Source organism: Cryptomeria japonica, chromosome 8, assembly GCF_030272615.1.
Source record: "Cryptomeria japonica chromosome 8, Sugi_1.0, whole genome shotgun sequence".
Lineage (NCBI taxonomy): Eukaryota > Viridiplantae > Streptophyta > Pinopsida > Cupressales > Cupressaceae > Cryptomeria > Cryptomeria japonica.
In genome coordinates, this window is record NC_081412.1 from 395638706 (window position 1) to 395656141 (window position 17436).

Genomic DNA, 17436 nt, shown 5'->3' on the forward strand with positions numbered 1-17436 from the left:
TTAAATAATATTCATTTGAATGATTTTTAACTGTGTGAACAATCAAATATGGTCATCGTGAATTATTCATATAATGACAATAAAATTATCTCTCACAATCAAGACTACAATGAATTTTATTTGTTTGTGAACAATCAAAAATGATCATGAATGGTTCATATAATGACAATAACATTCTCTCACAATCAAGACTATAGTACAGAATGTATATGAAAATTTCAAAATAATGTAATATAAGTTCAATCCTAAGTCTTAAAGGTGTATTTCTTAATAATGAAAATTACACATAAAAAATCATACAACATAAAGTTCCTAGAAAGAATAACATTTAAGTAATTATTGCTGCCCCTTGAAGTAAGTCTTAAAAGAATGGTGCTCTACTGTGATAGATAGGAAGCAAATGGTACCCAAGCAACGACAATGAATGCAAAAGTCAATAGGGCTGTGTTCAATAAGCAAGGCCATAAGGTTCTCATGTTGGAAATCCATATTCAAATCTCTTAAAATGGCATCTGTGTGGCTTTTATGTTGACTTGAGTTCATTATGTAGCTTATGAGGCTTCTAAGTTGAATGGGGAGGAGGTTACAAGAAGTTGAATGTGTTGAATGGGGAGGACATCCCACTTGTAACCTCTAATAGTTTACGAAACAAAAAAATAAAAAACAATGAATGCAAACCACAAAACTCATGTCTAACATTTTTTTGTTGCACAATCATTAGCAGGTCAAACCATATAAAAAATTTTGTCATCTCATCTTACATGTCACTTGTTCTCATTATTTTGGTATCTCATTACAAATGTAAGAGCTGTTTCCAATTTCTCAATGTCCTAAGATTGAATAGCAATGGCCTTGGTCTTCATTAGCTAACAAAAATTAAGATTAGTTATGCAGTGTAAATTACTCTACTTCAGTAGAATCACCCAAAATAATCATCTCGAGAATTGCTAACCTCAAGTTTTCACTCAAAGGCAGCAATAGTTCCTCGGGAGGAGAAATTAGATGTCCCTCTATAGAATCTCAATTTTTAAGTATACTTTAAATGAAATACTCAGTTCAGTTAGATCCTTCATGACGCATACCAATTAAATCAACACATGGTCTTGAATCATTAAATTCACTATTCCCAACTCACATTATTTACATCTCAGTTGGAAACATGACATAAACAGGAACCAACCAGCAGACTTAATATAACCAGAGGGGAAGATAAATTAGAAGAAAAGTTAAATCCATATGATTCTTTGAGTTTACTTCGGATACATCTAACTTTATACCAGTCAATGGCACCATGGAACTCTCACTTCATTAAATGAATGTGTTGAATGTGTTGAAATAGCTATTACATACTCCGCATTTCTTAAGCATCAAAGGAAGCCCTGAGAGTAGTATCTATCACAGAAGGTTCTGCCATCGCACCATTTCCATAATCACCGCAAGCCAACTTCTTTGATATTGGTGGGATAAATGATGTTCCCATTTCAGTAAGTACGTCCAAATGCCGTTGGGTGAAAGGGCTGTTCCACATATAAGTGTTCATTGCAGGAGCTATAAAGAGAGGCTTTTTAAAGTCCCATGCACGTACAATGCAGGTCAAAAGATTGTCACATAGACCACCTGCTACCTGCAGATGCCAAAATTTCAATTGACAGATGTCCAACTCACCTGATCACCTAGTTGTCTGATACAATGTACATCTAAAAATTTGCATCACCATCTACTATCCCATTAGAGCTATATTTTTAGCAAACACTACGCGTTAATTCTAATCGACGTCAAATGATATACATATTAGACTCAATTTGGCATCATACCAAGACAAACAAAAGCAGGATTTATAATCCAAGTCAGAAGACAAAAACCAAACCGTTAGCTGATAAATAGGCTAGGTGGCTTAACCCGGTTTGTAATGCAGCTTTTGGGTAGCTTAGCATGCTCGTTCCAAATGCCTCAACAATACTGATATCTGACATGCAAATTTATAAAGCTAACAAGAAATACAAGAATCATGCTTTTGTGACGTATCCAACCAATAAAAAAAGAAGAATAACACACCAATATCAAAATAAGTGCTTTAATATGCATGGAAAAGCCTGGCATCGCTAAGCTTCCATATCAAGAAGGATCGTGAAGGACATTTGAGAGTTATGCCTTTTGGAAGAAAATTTTATTTAAGAGATCCTAAGCAAGGAGAAGGGGGCATATTGATTAAGCATTCTATTGTTTTATTTCTAATCTTTGTTGGAGCATTGGACTTTGATTAAGGATGAAAAACCGCAACTCTTTCAAATGATTTTACACTGAAATCATATTGTACAAATTGGATTAATTTTCAATTTGTGATTAAAGAAATATCCTTTCAAATTTACAATTCATAATTGGTTTACAGCGATCCATATTCTTCAAGATCGCAGCAATTAATATAGTCTGAATCTAATTTGAGGTAACTGACCTTCTGGGTAAATTGATCTGCTATCTAAATGGACTGATTGTATCAATTTGTAACGACATCATTCAGCAACAAGGTTTAACAAATCTTTACAGGAAGGGGACAGCAGTACTGAGTAAAGGGCAATGGTTGCATGAATAAAATCTGTCACTTTAATAAGCTGATTTCATGCTGATTATATATTCTGGTTTAAAAAATTCATCATATTATTGTTGGAATCAACTGCATACATTTTAGTTGTAGAATTAACTCTTATTTCTGGCTGCAGATCTATATCATTTAATACTGTTCCTTAATCTTCTGCCTCAAACTAGATTTATCATCCATAATTACTCCACACATATTTTCAATATTACAACTGAATAGCAACCAATAATATTTAATTTTGTTAGTGAAGCTAACCTTTGGAAATTATTGAAGCAAATTAAAATTAGATAAATATCATAAAACATTCCTTGGGATATTTTAATAAATATCAGAGCTAAATCTTGCCAACTTGTGAGATTTCCTTCTTATGCAATCAAATGGCAAAGCCAGTAGGGATCATCAAATAGAAATTAGAAAAAATCAACATCAAATTCCCAAGAACAAACTCCTTCACAATTTGGGGCAGAAAAAGTAAATATGAAAAGGGAGAAGAAACCTTTGAAAGATCTTACAGATAGTTTGAAAGAGAACTTGACCTTATGTTAGATATGATTGGACATATGTTATACATATGAGGCATAACATCACAAAACACAAAATAATACAAGAAATTCCAACAATCAAAATAGAAAGTTTTTCTAGAGGCTATAACAGTAACAATAAGTAGAAAAGTCACACACAACCATGGTTTCATCTGTCAACAGATATCTTTGTCCTACTTTCATTCAGAGGGAAGAAATTCCTATGGGGGAAGCACAAATTTCAATCCAAGACGATATTACCACCTGTTATGCAAAGTATAGAAATTTCCCTATAGAGATTCAAGAAGCAATAACTCGCAAATTACAAGAATATGAAGAGAGGCAGAAGTGGATCAAGAATTGAATCTAGATCCCAACCAAGATAACTTGGCCATCAACATGTTTTGGGGAGGCTAACACTATCTACATTTAATGGTTCTAGTAAGTGTACTGTGTGTATCGGTACAGAAATTAGATACATCTATCTCTAAAACCTATGACCAAGGATGACACCAAATTGACCACCTTACACTTGAAAGGCACAGTACATGAATGGGGGTACCATGGGTTAGTTACCCAAGGTCGTAGTCTAATTGACACATAATGAATTTTGTAAAGGATTGATCGGATGATTTAATAGAAAAGGTCCTGAAGTTCATTTTAGGGAGTTAGCCAAATTGAAGCAAAAGGGAACAGTAGAAAAGTAAGTGGAGAATTTTCAAAGATCATCTCTAATGGTGTCTGATGCAATAGAAAAAGATTAATTGTGCTTTTCATAGAAGGGTTAACCAAACCTCTCAAGGTTGATTAGGGTGTCTAATCCATTGTATCTACAAGAAGCTATTAAAAGAGCCCTAGATTGAAGACTACAGTCCCAAGTATAAATTTCAGAAAAGGAAATCTTATACACAACCACAAAAGAACATACCACTAAAGACAAAGATAGAAGATGAGACCAGTGTATGGGCAAGAGAAAAATTCATTCTATTGAGGTGGTTTCTAATGAAGAGGAAGAAAAAGATGAACCTAAACCACGTCCAAACGGTAGAGGAACACTTGCTTCTCTTTCAGAAACACCAAGATACCATCCATTCAGATTTCAAGGGACTCTATGTGAAAGCAGAATTTTAGTACTCTGTGATAGTAAAGCTACTCAGTCATAACTACATTAACGAGCTTTAAGGACTTGATGTGACAGTTTTTCATGTGTTTATAATACCATACAAATAAATTAGTCAGCTTAAAATGGGCATAGAGGAGCATAAAGTGTGTGACAAACTTCTATATTGTTGGTTTAGGAGAATCTGACTTAATTTTGATTATTCAGTGGTTGTCCTCCATTGGGAAAATTACTCAAAAACTTCCAAACTTTTGAATTGGAGTTCCATCCTGAAGGAAGGGAGGTAAAACTCAAGGGGCTTCCTAATGGACAAACCAGTCCAATTACAGCATAAAGTGTCGAAGTGTCCACCTACAATTAGCCACTAATATTTATATAGACTCTTTGCACATATTGTTCAATTCACATCAAAGTGGCATGACAAAAATTAATTGGAGTAAAACAAGATTTTTGGGAACTTACAAAAACTTTGCAAAAAAATTATAGACAATCGGAGAGGTAATTTAAGTAGGTTATCTTTGAAGATGTCTTTCAGCCAAGTACATTGAGTGGATGACCACACAAATCTCCAAGGCTGATTTGAGATCCTGGGAACTCTAAGAAGATTCAGTCAAGTGGAGAAGAAATTCCAGAACATCTTAGTTGTGACTGCTTGAAGACAAGCAATCCTGGGAAGGGTGGACTGTAATGACCCCCTTTTCAAATTCGAGCCAAGCTGAAACCTGAAATGCTTATCATACATTTTCCGTGGATTTTGGAAACTTTGCACTAAGAAAATGGAATTTTAACAATAAATTAAGAGGTTCATAATGTCACAAAGTGATATTATAAAATAAAATTATAATAAGAGTGTGTCAAGTTAAAATATAAAATAAAGAGGTCTCCTATAATAATTTATTTTTAATAATTCATCTTAAATATCGATCAAGGTCATGAAGAAAATTTTGAGAGATATTTTGGAGAAAAACTCTGTTTAAGATAGGCCAAGCAAAGAGAAGGGAACATGTTGATTATGCATTCTATTCTCTGATTTCTACTCCTTATTCGAGCTTCAGACTTTGGTTTAATTAATCTAAAGATGAAAATCCTCTAAATCTGGAATTGGAGGATAGAAACCCACAATTCCTTGGAGTGATCTCACACTGAAATCACCATTGTGCATATTGGATTAATTTTCAGTATGTAATTAAAGAAATATCCTTTCAAATCTGCAATTCATAATTGGTTTGTGATCCATATTCTTTAAGATTGCAGTGATTATTATAGTCGGAATCTTGTTTGAGGTAGTGATCATTTGGATGAATTGATCCACTATCTAAATGGGTCAATTGTATCAATTTTCAGCGACATCAATCAACAGCAAGGTTTGCCAAATCAATGTGAAAATTACACAGCGGTACTGCGTAAAGGGCAACGCTCATATGAATAAAATCTGGCATTTTAATAAAGCTGTGTTCATGGTGATTATATATTCTGGCTTAGCTATTCATCAAACCATTGCTGGAATCAACTGTATACATTTTAATTGTGGAATCAACTCTTATTTCTGGCTGTGGATTTATATCATTTAGAGCTGTTACTTAATCTGTTAGTTCAGACTAGATTTCAATATCCATAACTACTGCATACATAATTTCAATATTACAACTAAATAGCAATCCATAATATTTATTGTTAGTGAAGCTAACCCTTGAAAATTATTTAAATGGATTAAAATTAGGTAAATATCATAAAATATTCCTTTGGGAATACTGCAAGAAGTTAAGTTTTTTATCTGACATAAACATCTCCAGAAAAGGGTCTGCCGTGGCTTCAACACTACTCTTCATACATTTTCTTGCAAGAGGCTGCCTTTCCTGCTTGTTTAGCTAAATCCTACCCTATTTAATTTATTCAAGCAGCATAAGCAGCATAAAATGTAAACTGCCTAAACTCCGAGGATAGCTTATCATTTAAAAACAAGATTTTGTTGATCTTCTAATTAGTTTAGAAGTGGCCATTCATGTAGCATCAAAGTGTGGCAGTGGCAGTGACAGTAGCACTCCTGGATGTCTATCTAGCTCTAATATTGCTAGAAAGCATGAGGAATCTTGATTTACAGCTTCAATATGATCATGATATTTACTACACAACTGTAAAGGATCCTTTCTATGAAGTTGATACATTCACATGAATACTGAATGGGTAAATAGATATTTTTAAACTTTTAAAGTAATTTAATTATCATTCCCCAGTTAGAAAAACCAATAGTATTTAATATTTTAATGTATATTATATGACTTTTTTTTAATATGTTTTTGTACTAATGTTTCAATGCTGTACCCTATCCAGTGTAAGAAAAAAACTTATAAAATAATAAGAAGGAAAACTGCAGTTGCTAATATATTACATTCCATCTATGTAAGCGGTAATCAAAGCAAATGCAATGGATATAATTAAATTTAAGAAGTCAAAACAAGTATTTAACTATGCAGAGCATCCTTCTTAATCAAAGTGTCAATCACAGTATCTTGAAATAAACAGAATCTACTTACCCAAATCAGCCTACACATCTACCCCAAATTTGAAGAGTTGAGGCATAGATCGTAATATCATTCATGAAGCCTACTGTTGCAAGATTCTGGTTGACCTAAGTCTGTCTATTCAGGTGTAATATATTCTGTAGATATGGGAGGAATCATAGAACTACATTGTAGTTTCTAGAATCTAAATTGTTTACTCACTAGTGCAACAGATGGAAGAATAGGCCCTGTGAGTGTTAAAGATCTATATTCACTGTTTTTCTAATTGCATTGACCCCCTTAATCCTGTAAGTTGAGCCTTGATCCATCTATTTCTTGATCAACTTGGCAGCATGTTCATGCTGGTTCATTAACTGATTCCCTTCAATTATTAATGCTTAACGGTAGGTACAAAACATTTAACTAAGCTCAAAATATAGTAAACCTATACTAAGAAACTTCCAACAAGGACATCTAGATCTCATCTTTGACCTATCACTGCTATTAATTCCAAATTCAATATAGTTTGTAACATAGGGTTTTATTTAGGATTAGAATGAGATAGCATATAACATGATTTGGTAATCTAAAATCTTAGATATCACAAGCGTATTGGTTCATGAAATCACCATTTTTATTATTCTATGTGACCAGTTCTTCCCTAGTCAACGCCAAGTCCCGGTCCAGTTCAAGCCAGGTTCCAGGTCCTGGTTCAGTCCTTTGTGGGTTCAGCCACGGTCCTGCCCACAGCCTGTGGGTTCGACCCAGATGAACCCGAGCCAGTGAATTTGGATGTTTTTAAAAAAAAAATTACTTTTTACTTTTTATTGTAAGCTATCCATCTATAGCAATGGTAAATCATAAATCAATTCTTAATCTCTTATGTTATCAAATTTATAACAATGCATGAATCATGTTTATTGTTGTTACGGACACTAGATTGTGTCTGCAAGAGTATCAAATGGCTGCCTTCAGTACTCTATCAAGTGTGCAGGGGCAGTGATCTGTAGATAATAGTGAGCAAGGGTCAGAACCATGTTATAACCTTAGCACCAGTTCAATACTTTAAGGATACCTTAAGCCTTATCCAAATTCCTGACACATTTCAAGGTCCTGTAAACTCAAAAAGAAGCAATCTTAATATGCATAAAGACCTTGTGGTACAGCACTAAACAAAGATAGTGTACAAGGAAGCCATCATAAGAGTCATAGTAAACTTCAAATGATAGGCATATCAAAAGAGAGATCATAGTGGTCTATGAAGATTATCCTATGTATCACAGTGTTCTATGAAGAGCCATGGATATGATAGTCATCAAGTTGTTATCTATGAAATGTCAAACACAGTCTACTAAGACCACAGTCTATAGAGCTCATAATCACAAATGATTGTCATGTCAAGTAGACCCAAGTCAAATGACCTACAAGAAGATAGTCATAATATAGATGATGATGATATGGTTAATGACCCATATGATATTTGATCAATGATCAATGATCAATGATGGCTAACTGTTGACACTTGACATTATTTTTTTTAACTTTAAAGTTTAATATATATCATGACATTCAAGTTTGACTAATATTTGACTATTAATATGGTGGTGTGTTCACTATGTTATTTAACTATTAATATGGTGGCATATTTTGAACTTAAATACTGCTGCAAATATGCATATATTTCTGATTTTTATATGTTTTTGTATTGATGACCCCAAAACAAACCCAACCCCCAAAAACATTTTGACCAAACCCACGAACTGAACCACCGGACCTGAACCTGAACCTGAACTGGTAACTTATATATTATTATATGACTGTAATGTCGTAATTTGTATCCCTTCACAATTTCTCACTTAGTTTGGACCCACTTTGACGGTTGTGCCTAATGTGTACTTAATTCATGCCTAATTGTGCTCAATTTCAGATCCATTTCCCCAAACTTGGGGCATTCCCCTATTCACAACCTTTTTCATGGCCCAAACTACTAGGACTAGGGCACACAATGCCCGTCTCAACAATTTGGCTCTGAATTTGGAAATACAAATGTTGGCTGTGCAAATAGCAAGAATTTGCTCTCCAATGTCGGCCTTCCCCATAGATTAAATTCGAAAAGACGTGAAGTTGCATCTAGATACAACTCCCTCTCTCATTTTAAACTCTAAGTCTCAAGTAAGTTCTAAGAAGTAATTCAATTACATTCTTTGAGCATTCAATCAAGCAATTGAGAATAGTTCTGCAATCAAGGAGTCAAGCATACAACTTTGTCACGACAATCATGATCAATCTTAATGTGTTTCTCCATGATGAAGAGCATTAACATCTTTCAAGCAAGATCAAGCCTTGTGTGAGACTTCCAGCCAAGAGTTTCATACTTAAGGTAATATTTGTCAATTCAAGAATTTTCCATTACCGTTTAGCCTCTGTCCTTCTAAGGATATGCTCTCTTTTTCATAAATCATAGCTGTTGTGGAGGTGGAAACAAACACGAGGTTTCTCTTAAGCAAGCCCTTATGCAGCACAACCCTTCTTCCTCATTTACATGTGCACAGATTCAGATCTGACAACAAAAAGTGGTACAGGAGCACTGAACACACTGTGACAAGTTGCAACAACTTTTGAATGGACAAAAACATCAATACTAAGGCACTCAATGCCCCTATCTCGCTCTTATAGACTAAATTTCAGTGAGACAGACCTACAAGACCTTTTGACTACATTTTTCGTCATCTATTGCAATTACAGTCACCTTTGGACTAGGGCGCCCAACACTCACGTCCAGCACTTCCAAGCTCAGTTTTCAAATCCAGGTTCCTCTCGGTGTCTTATTTCCAGATCTAGCTTGTTGTGTTGGTTTTCTATTTTGTAATTTTTTATTGGTGCAAGTCATCTTTTGGCTATGATTTATCCTAGATCATACATACATTTATATCAATTCAAATCAACCAAAAAAAGGGAACATAGATCCAACTATTCAGCTCTCCTATTAGCATTATAGCAGAACCTATTTGTGTTCCCCAATGATTCACTATGGAACTTTGAGATCTTAGTTTGCATCCATAGGCTAGGATATCATTTTCCATACCAATCAATGACTATAAACCAAAAATCATTAAGTAGATGTTGTTCCTAATTCATAATATACAACATCTTTTCAAAAATTAACTTGATAGTCCAGAGTTCCGTGACTCGCGGCGAGTCACGCGAGTCAACGGGCCGGGTGACCCCTGCCGGGTCACGGTGACCCTGACCTGGCTCAGACGGGTCAGGGGGCCTGACTCGCCTGACTCGCCGAGTCTGAGGGTCATGACCCAGCCAGAGTCACTTAAAACAGTGCAGTAAAAAAAACATAACATTTTTTAATTATTTTTTGGCCTCGCGGGGCGCTGCCCCTCAACCCCGCCCTGTATCGCGACAGGGAACGCGCAAGGGGCGCTGCCCCTTGACCCCAACTTGGGGGCGCTGCCCCCAAACCCCCGTTGAAAAATATAGGGGGAAACCGCGCCGATAGAAGTAGGGAAAATCTAACCTACGAGTCTGATTAGGCTCCATATAACAACACAACTTAGAAATCTTGGTAATTGGTATTTAGATTTAGTATTTCAAATTTCCTATAGTCTCATTTGACAATGTAATTCTTATACTGTAATAGTGTCATACATCTTTTCAAAACTAGTTTTTCAAGTACTATATGTATATGTATAACTATATCAGCACCACCACCCCGCCACCCCCCCGTCGCCGTCCCCCTGTCGTCCCCAAACTTAGGCCCTTGGCCCCCCCGTCCTGGAAACGCGTCCCCTCGTCCCCAACGCCCGTGGAACACTGGAAAAATAGGAAGCCATAGTTTTGCAACCAGCTGAGAGGAAGAGGTAAAAAGCTTGCACAAATCACATTGGAGCAACACTACAGTCTAATTGGCTCACTGAGTCCACCGATCCAGTCTTCACTAATGAGGACCTTGAGTGGGTTGACCAAGCAGACAGAAAGGCTGAGGCTGTGGCTATGGCAGAGGAGGAGGATAGAGCACGATCAAGCACAACACCTATGGCTGCTCAGACTGGCACATCACAGGCAGAGACTATGGCTAGTGGCTACTCAATCATCCAGGACATACCTTAGACGCCTTTCTAGGAGGCAGATAGACGAGGCTGAGCCAGAGCCTAAGCCATAGACTTGTTTTTGTTTACACTTTAGAGTTACATATATGTTTGGGAACATTTGAAGTCATGGATTTTATATATATTGGACAACATTTATAACTCTATATATCTATGTTTTCTAATTCCTTCAACTACAATTTACATTTCTACGCATGTGATGGATGTATGTTTATGTATGTGATCAAATTAGCTTCTATTTGATGATGTTATAGTGTCTTTAAGCTTAATTCAATAATGGGTGTATGAAACAAGTTTTAAATCGTTAAAAATCTCTAAATTTCAAGGGTTTTCTTATTTTGCCGAGTCATTGCCGAGTCCGAGCCGAGTCACGAGTCGAGTCAGCCTTGCCGAGTCAGAGCCGAGTCCGAGTCTGAGAACTTTGCTTGATACTATCTGAATCAGGAATAGATTACTAATGAACCTAATTAAGGCAAGGAAGAAATGGCAAACAAGTGAAGCCATTGATTATGAATATTTAGCCGTTACCAATCTTATGAGCAATTTTACCTAGTTCTGTAGCTTGTCTATTAATCCTACTCTTTAAGCTCTCTTGTGTTGTTGTCATACCATACTATCGTAGGAATCAACCCCCAATATATTGAAAGTTCTTGGATTCCCATTCATGCTAGCATAACAACACTCTACATCTCCATCATGCCCAAACACTCTCCTCAAACGAAATATCTCCATCCTTTCAACTTTGATGGATACCCATAACTTGTTTGAAGCTCCCATTTTAACATAAGCAATGGGGATGCTAGCAACGGTTGTAGAATTGACTTTATAATTGCCAATTGTATTTGCTCAAAAGTTCCTAAAGCCTTTTCAAAAAATCCATTTTGTGAATATCTCTTCATCATTGTAGTCCATGAAACCCCAGTTCGTCAATGCATTTCATCTACCTTTTGCACTCACCCTCTCTCTTTCTTTGTAGCCCAATGTCTAATGGATTTCCTCAGACACAAAGGACATTCGTTCCCAATGTTAAGCACCCATACATGCCATGAAATTTCTTAGTGAGCCATCAAAAACTTCCCCCTTTCCTAATCGTGAAGCTTTTTTTTTTCCTTCTCACTTGCTCTTTTTGCACCTCTTGTAGTGGGGTCTCTCCTTTTCTTCTTTGCAAAATTATTCTTTGTGCATGCCATCTCACAAAGTTCCTAGCTTTTCATTGATACTAGCAGCAATTGTGGAATTTAGCTTTCCATCGATTTTAGTTCCAACTCTGTCACATATTGGAATCCCCTATATGATAGCAATCCTAGAAGCATATTATAGACCATCACACAATGCCAAATCAAAAGGGTTTGAATATCAAAATGAAGTATGTGTTGCTCACCATAAAATGAAATGACATGCATTCCCTTGATCACCAACCAACTCGTTGCCCAAGCAACATGTCTCTTGCAAGAAATCCTCATAGCTATGATGACTCTAGTGATCTAAGATACTTCCAAGCATAGTTACAAGACTCGTCTGAACTTGCCCAAACTCGACGAGTCCACGAGCAATTCAGGTCAAAAGAGACCCAAGCACCCAAGACTCGAGCTTGCGCAAGTCTACAATTCTCGCCAAACTTGGCGAGTCTCGAGCCCAAGACCCTGTCACACAGGTGGAGATAAAAGGCAATAAAAAACAAAACAAAAAAAAGACTTTCAAGTCAAAATAAAAACACTATAAATTATCCCCTCCATCCTAAAAAGTCATTCATTTTGTTTTCAATCGCGAGGAAAGAAAAACTACATTTTGAGCAAAAAATGCATGCCATTGGAAAGAAAACCAGCAAATTGATTGGGGGCAAAACAATGTTTGCAGATCATTTGGGCAAGTTAGTAGCTTCCAAAAATGTATCTAGAGGAGCTTAAGAAGGATTATGAGGAGGTCGCCACTGATTTGGAGCTACATTTCTTCATTTTGGAGCAAATTTGAACAGGTAAGTTAAAAAAATTTGTTGTTCTTTGTTTTTTATTTTCAAATTTCCATTGTGTTTTACGCTGTTTTATTTTATTTTAGATTAATAAAAAAAGAAGAAACCCTACCTTTTTGTTTTTTCCTTAATTTTTTAGCTGCAAACCCTAATTTTTCTTAGTTTCTTTCTTTTTTTATTATTTTAATTTAATTAGAAAGTGTAAATGTTAATTTTTTTTCATTTATACTTTATTGCAGCTTACTATTCATTTTTAAATTGATCCAATTTTCAAGCATAATGTCTAACCCAATTAGAAAAGATATTGTTGGAAACATGCCATCCGTATGACAAAAAAGGTGAAATAACATATGCTAATTGCAAAACAAAATACAATGCGGGAGGTATTAATCGGTTGAAGTATCACCTTGCACACATTTGATGCCCTGATGCTAAACCATGCACAATAGCACCCCTAAAGTTGTACGTGAGTTCAATGACAACTAGAGACTTGAGCAACAAAAAAATATTAAAAAGAGGCAAAGGGAAGAAATGGCAACCATTGGTGGAGAGAGTTCTTCAATCCTCCATTTCCTGGATCTGAGTAGTGACAATTATAGTGACAATGTTAGAATTGGGCCTCAAATTCATAAATCTTCTTCCACTATAGATTCATATTTTGTTCCATGTGATCCTCCCAGCTCCCAACCATCGCTTGAGAGCATTAGCTGGAACAAGGGCAATCATGAAGTTGCAAAAAGTACAATTGGAGATTTTTTATTCTACTGCACCATTTCATTCCATGCAACCAAGTAAATATTATTATTTTTGTTTTAAAATAAATAGTTTGATTTTTATGTCTAATGATTTTTTTGCTTTTAAGAGTATGTCGCATTGAAAATCTGAAAGTGAGTACTTATTTTGTTTATTTAATTGGTTTTAGGTCTCCTTATTGGCAAAATATGGTAGGTGCCACTATTGTTTGTGGTGTGGGGTTCAAAGCCCCTAATGATGAGGAGATAAAGGCCTATATTTTGACTCAAAAAATGGCTAATGTGAAAGCCAAAATTGATGAACAATGTGACATATGGAGGAAGAAGGGTTGCACCATCATGACCGATAGTTGGACAGATAGAAGTAGAACATTGTTGAATTTTCTTCTTTCTTCCTCAAATACTTGTACTTTGTAAAATCCATTGATTTAGTGATTTAGATTTTTAATTTTAATTTATTGAATCACTGATTTTTTCTTTCTCAAGTGCCACGGTGTTCTTGAAGTCAATTGATGCTTCAAGAAATACAAAAAATGCCTTTTTCAGTGAAGCCTTTAAGGGAGTCTTGGCCAAGATGGATGAGGAGAACGCGGTACAAATAGCTACAGATAATGCAGCAAATCATGTTGCTGCAGGTAGACATCTTATGGATAGGCACCCTATTGGCAGTTGTTGTCATTGATAACTAAGTGTTGTCATTGATGTCAACCCTCAGCTTGTATATTGATGATATACTCAGTATTGTGTTGTGATTGTCAAATTGTGGAGAAGTGTTGTTGAGGATACTAAAAACAATCGTCAATGTAGTTATGAGATTGTGTGTTGTCATTATGGTGCAGTTGTGTGCAAAGCTATGATGGAGATTGCTATGATGGAGATCACTAGGTGTTGTTATTAATGAAATGTTGATGGTGAGCTATGTGGTATGTGTTGGAAGTAAATAATGCTGATATGTTATGATTGATGGATGGTGTAGATTGATGTCTCATGTATATGGTGTTGATTATTGAATAATGTAAAGCTCAGGTGCTGTTGTGGATTCAAGTGTAGGTGTAGATGGTTGATGGTTGAAGGTATTCTCTATTATGGATGTCCACCTTCTTGGTGCCAATGTCTACACTCCAGCATGTTGCAGTAATGTGAAACGCAGATGAATAGTAAGGAGATGACCAGATGGTTGATTGTCCTATCAAATGTATGATGTCATTAGTGTAGAATGCAGAAGTGTGTTGTGCAAGTGGTTCATAGTTGATGTCTACCTTCTTGGTGTTGATATCTATACCTTGCATGCCATGGTGTTGTGATATGCAGTTGAGTAGAGATGTTGTTGATGATGTTGATGTCTCACCATTTATGAAGAACAATGATAATGAAGATGTTCATATGAGGCTTGCTCTTGTATCCTTAAGATAGTGACGGTGTTGATGCCTACATTTAGTATACTGTTGATGTACAGTGCTGGTGGTGATGCTCATGATTGATAGCAGAGATGGCAACATAATAATATCATATTGAGATGAGGATTAGATGTATTGAGATGAGGAATAGATGCATTAAGTTGAGGATTAGAAACATGATGATGGCTGGCTGGTCTTGTGCATACTAAAAGTTGTTGTAGTATCTCATTTGTTGCTTCTAAGTGAGCAAATGACATTTCAAGGTGTTCTGGTCTCCAGAAGTTGATTAAGTGTGTGAATGCTAGAAAATATGCTGAAGACAGTCTAGAAGAATGCTCTGCATTACTTCACATTTACAGATGCGGCCTTGCGGTTCAAGATATAATGTGTATGCTCTGTGGACATTGCACTCCTATCTTTTCAAGTCCCTGGTGTTCCAGTTATTGTTTCTGGTTATGGTAATATGTCAGCAATTTGATGACTGCTTAGGACTAGTTTGGAGAATGCTCCGCAATGATGTCTTTGTTGTTGCGATTTGGAGGACATGCTTATAATGTTCGTGCAGTGTCTCAATTCAGATTCCAAGTGATGAAGTGTTTCGGAAGTCTGTTTATCAATGTCTTATCTCTTGACTGTGTTTACTGGCATTTCGGTAATGAAATGCTCTGTATTAATTTGATTTTGCCAGTCTTGGCTTGGCAGTAAGAAAGATGTGTCTAGAAGTGTTGATGGATGTTTTCGGAATGTCTCCATGTGGTCCACATGATGTTGGTTGATCTTTTTGGTGTAGCATTGTGTTTGGTGTTGCTTTTTAGGGTAATCTGCAAGTATCTGGCCAACAGGGCTTGTTCTCTTTGCTTGCGCTATGTCTTTGGGGGTCTATGCTTGCATCGGAATTTGTATTGAGTTGAAATTGGGTCCTACAATGGCTTGTGGGGATTTGCATTAAGTAGATTCATTTGGAAGAAGTGTTTTTGGGCCAATTGGTTAAGGGCTACATGTTACCATGTTGCTGACTTTGGAGGATGTGTGCCAACATGTGTGATGCTTGGGACTGCATTGGATGATGAAATTAGATGTTTTAGGTCCTCTCTATCTCTTAGATAGGACCGATTTCACCGCAATTATGTTTTGTGGCTGACTTAGTGGGATCATTCCTTGTCCCTTGTTTTGGTCGACCTAATTAATGTTTTTAGGTCTTGCAGATGGTATAAATAGAAGATCATTTAATTTGCAAGTAGTGTGGATTGTATATGGATTAGAGTGGAATGTGGAAGATGCAAATGTGAAGCGAAAAGAGTGAGTGGTGAAAGTATTGGATCTGAACTGTCAAATGGTTGCTTGAAGCAATGAGTCAAGAGCAGCTACATTTCAAGGAGATTGTTGGATGCAGTGAAGTTGAAGGCTTATACATTACAACTCATATTTTCATGTATCTTTCTCAAAGATAGTGAGTCTTGTTAAAAAGTCCCTTATATCTTGCCCTAAGGTAGTGAACCTCAACCTGCAAGTCCTTTCAAAATCAATGAGCTTCCCTAGGCAATGAGCCCTAATACAAACATTGTAATACTTGTTCATATAATGTGAGTCAACTCTCACGATGTTTTTGCCCTTCTTGGATTTTCCACGTAAATTTGGTGTTCTCTTGTGCATGTGTGTTCATTGTTTATCTTTCATTACTTTTGAATGGCTTCATTAGGATAGGTAAGGATCGAATCTTAGGAATGCCCAATGCAAGGAAGAGTGGGAGGTCAAAATTCAAAATTACCCAATGCAATAAGCAAGGATAAGAAATGCAACATACCCAATACTAGAGTAATGAGGGAAAAGAAAACCCAAAAGTACATTGATGTGGCAAGGTCTGAGGTTCTAGAATATCAAATATCCTTTAGATATGTCAATAGGGAAAATTTTGAGAGCCTATTATATAGTGGATTTCAAGACTTGAAGATACTTGATACTGCAAGGAGTAGAGCAACCAATTCATTTAGAGGGAGTGGGAGGAGAGAAACAAAACTCTGAAATCCCACACAGGAGACAAGGGATTGGAAGCAGGGGTGCAAGGAACTAAGGTAAGGGATGTCAGAAAAGGGAAGTCTAGAGATCCCAGGCATAGGAAACTAGGTGATCAAGGAAATGAAGGAAACAACAAGGTAAAGGCAAACCCAAAAGCTGGAAAATTTAAAAGGATCAAGAAAACAAGAAAGCAAGGTTGAAGGAAAGACATGACAAGATGAGAAAGCCCAAAAGCCTGCCCAATGTTGCAAAGTGACTCAAACACCTTCATACAAAGAAATTGGGGCATTACAGTCAACTACTTAATCTTGATGGTTGCCATTAGCCTATTATTTTCCTCAATGCCTATTGTCACCTTTTGGTTATATAGATATTTTTAGAGCGTACCCCTATTAGCTAACCAATTCACTCCCTCTCTACCTTAGCCTAGATCTAATTTATTC

At 36.3% G+C, this 17436-nt stretch overlaps 1 protein-coding gene across 6 annotated transcripts in view; it reads right to left on the reverse strand.

Moving 5' to 3' along the window:
- Window positions 1-1098: 1098 nt before the first annotated feature.
- The window catches only part of LOC131079437 (probable phosphopantothenoylcysteine decarboxylase), a 41289-nt gene continuing 24951 nt past the window's right edge, over window positions 1099-17436 (reverse strand). For all 6 annotated transcript variants that reach the window (XM_058017390.2, XM_058017389.2, XM_058017388.2 and 3 more), the window contains one exon: window positions 1099-1624. In XM_058017390.2, the coding sequence (XP_057873373.1) occupies window positions 1361-1624 (264 nt within the window). In that variant the 3' untranslated portion in view covers window positions 1099-1360. The remainder of the gene's footprint in view (window positions 1625-17436) is intronic.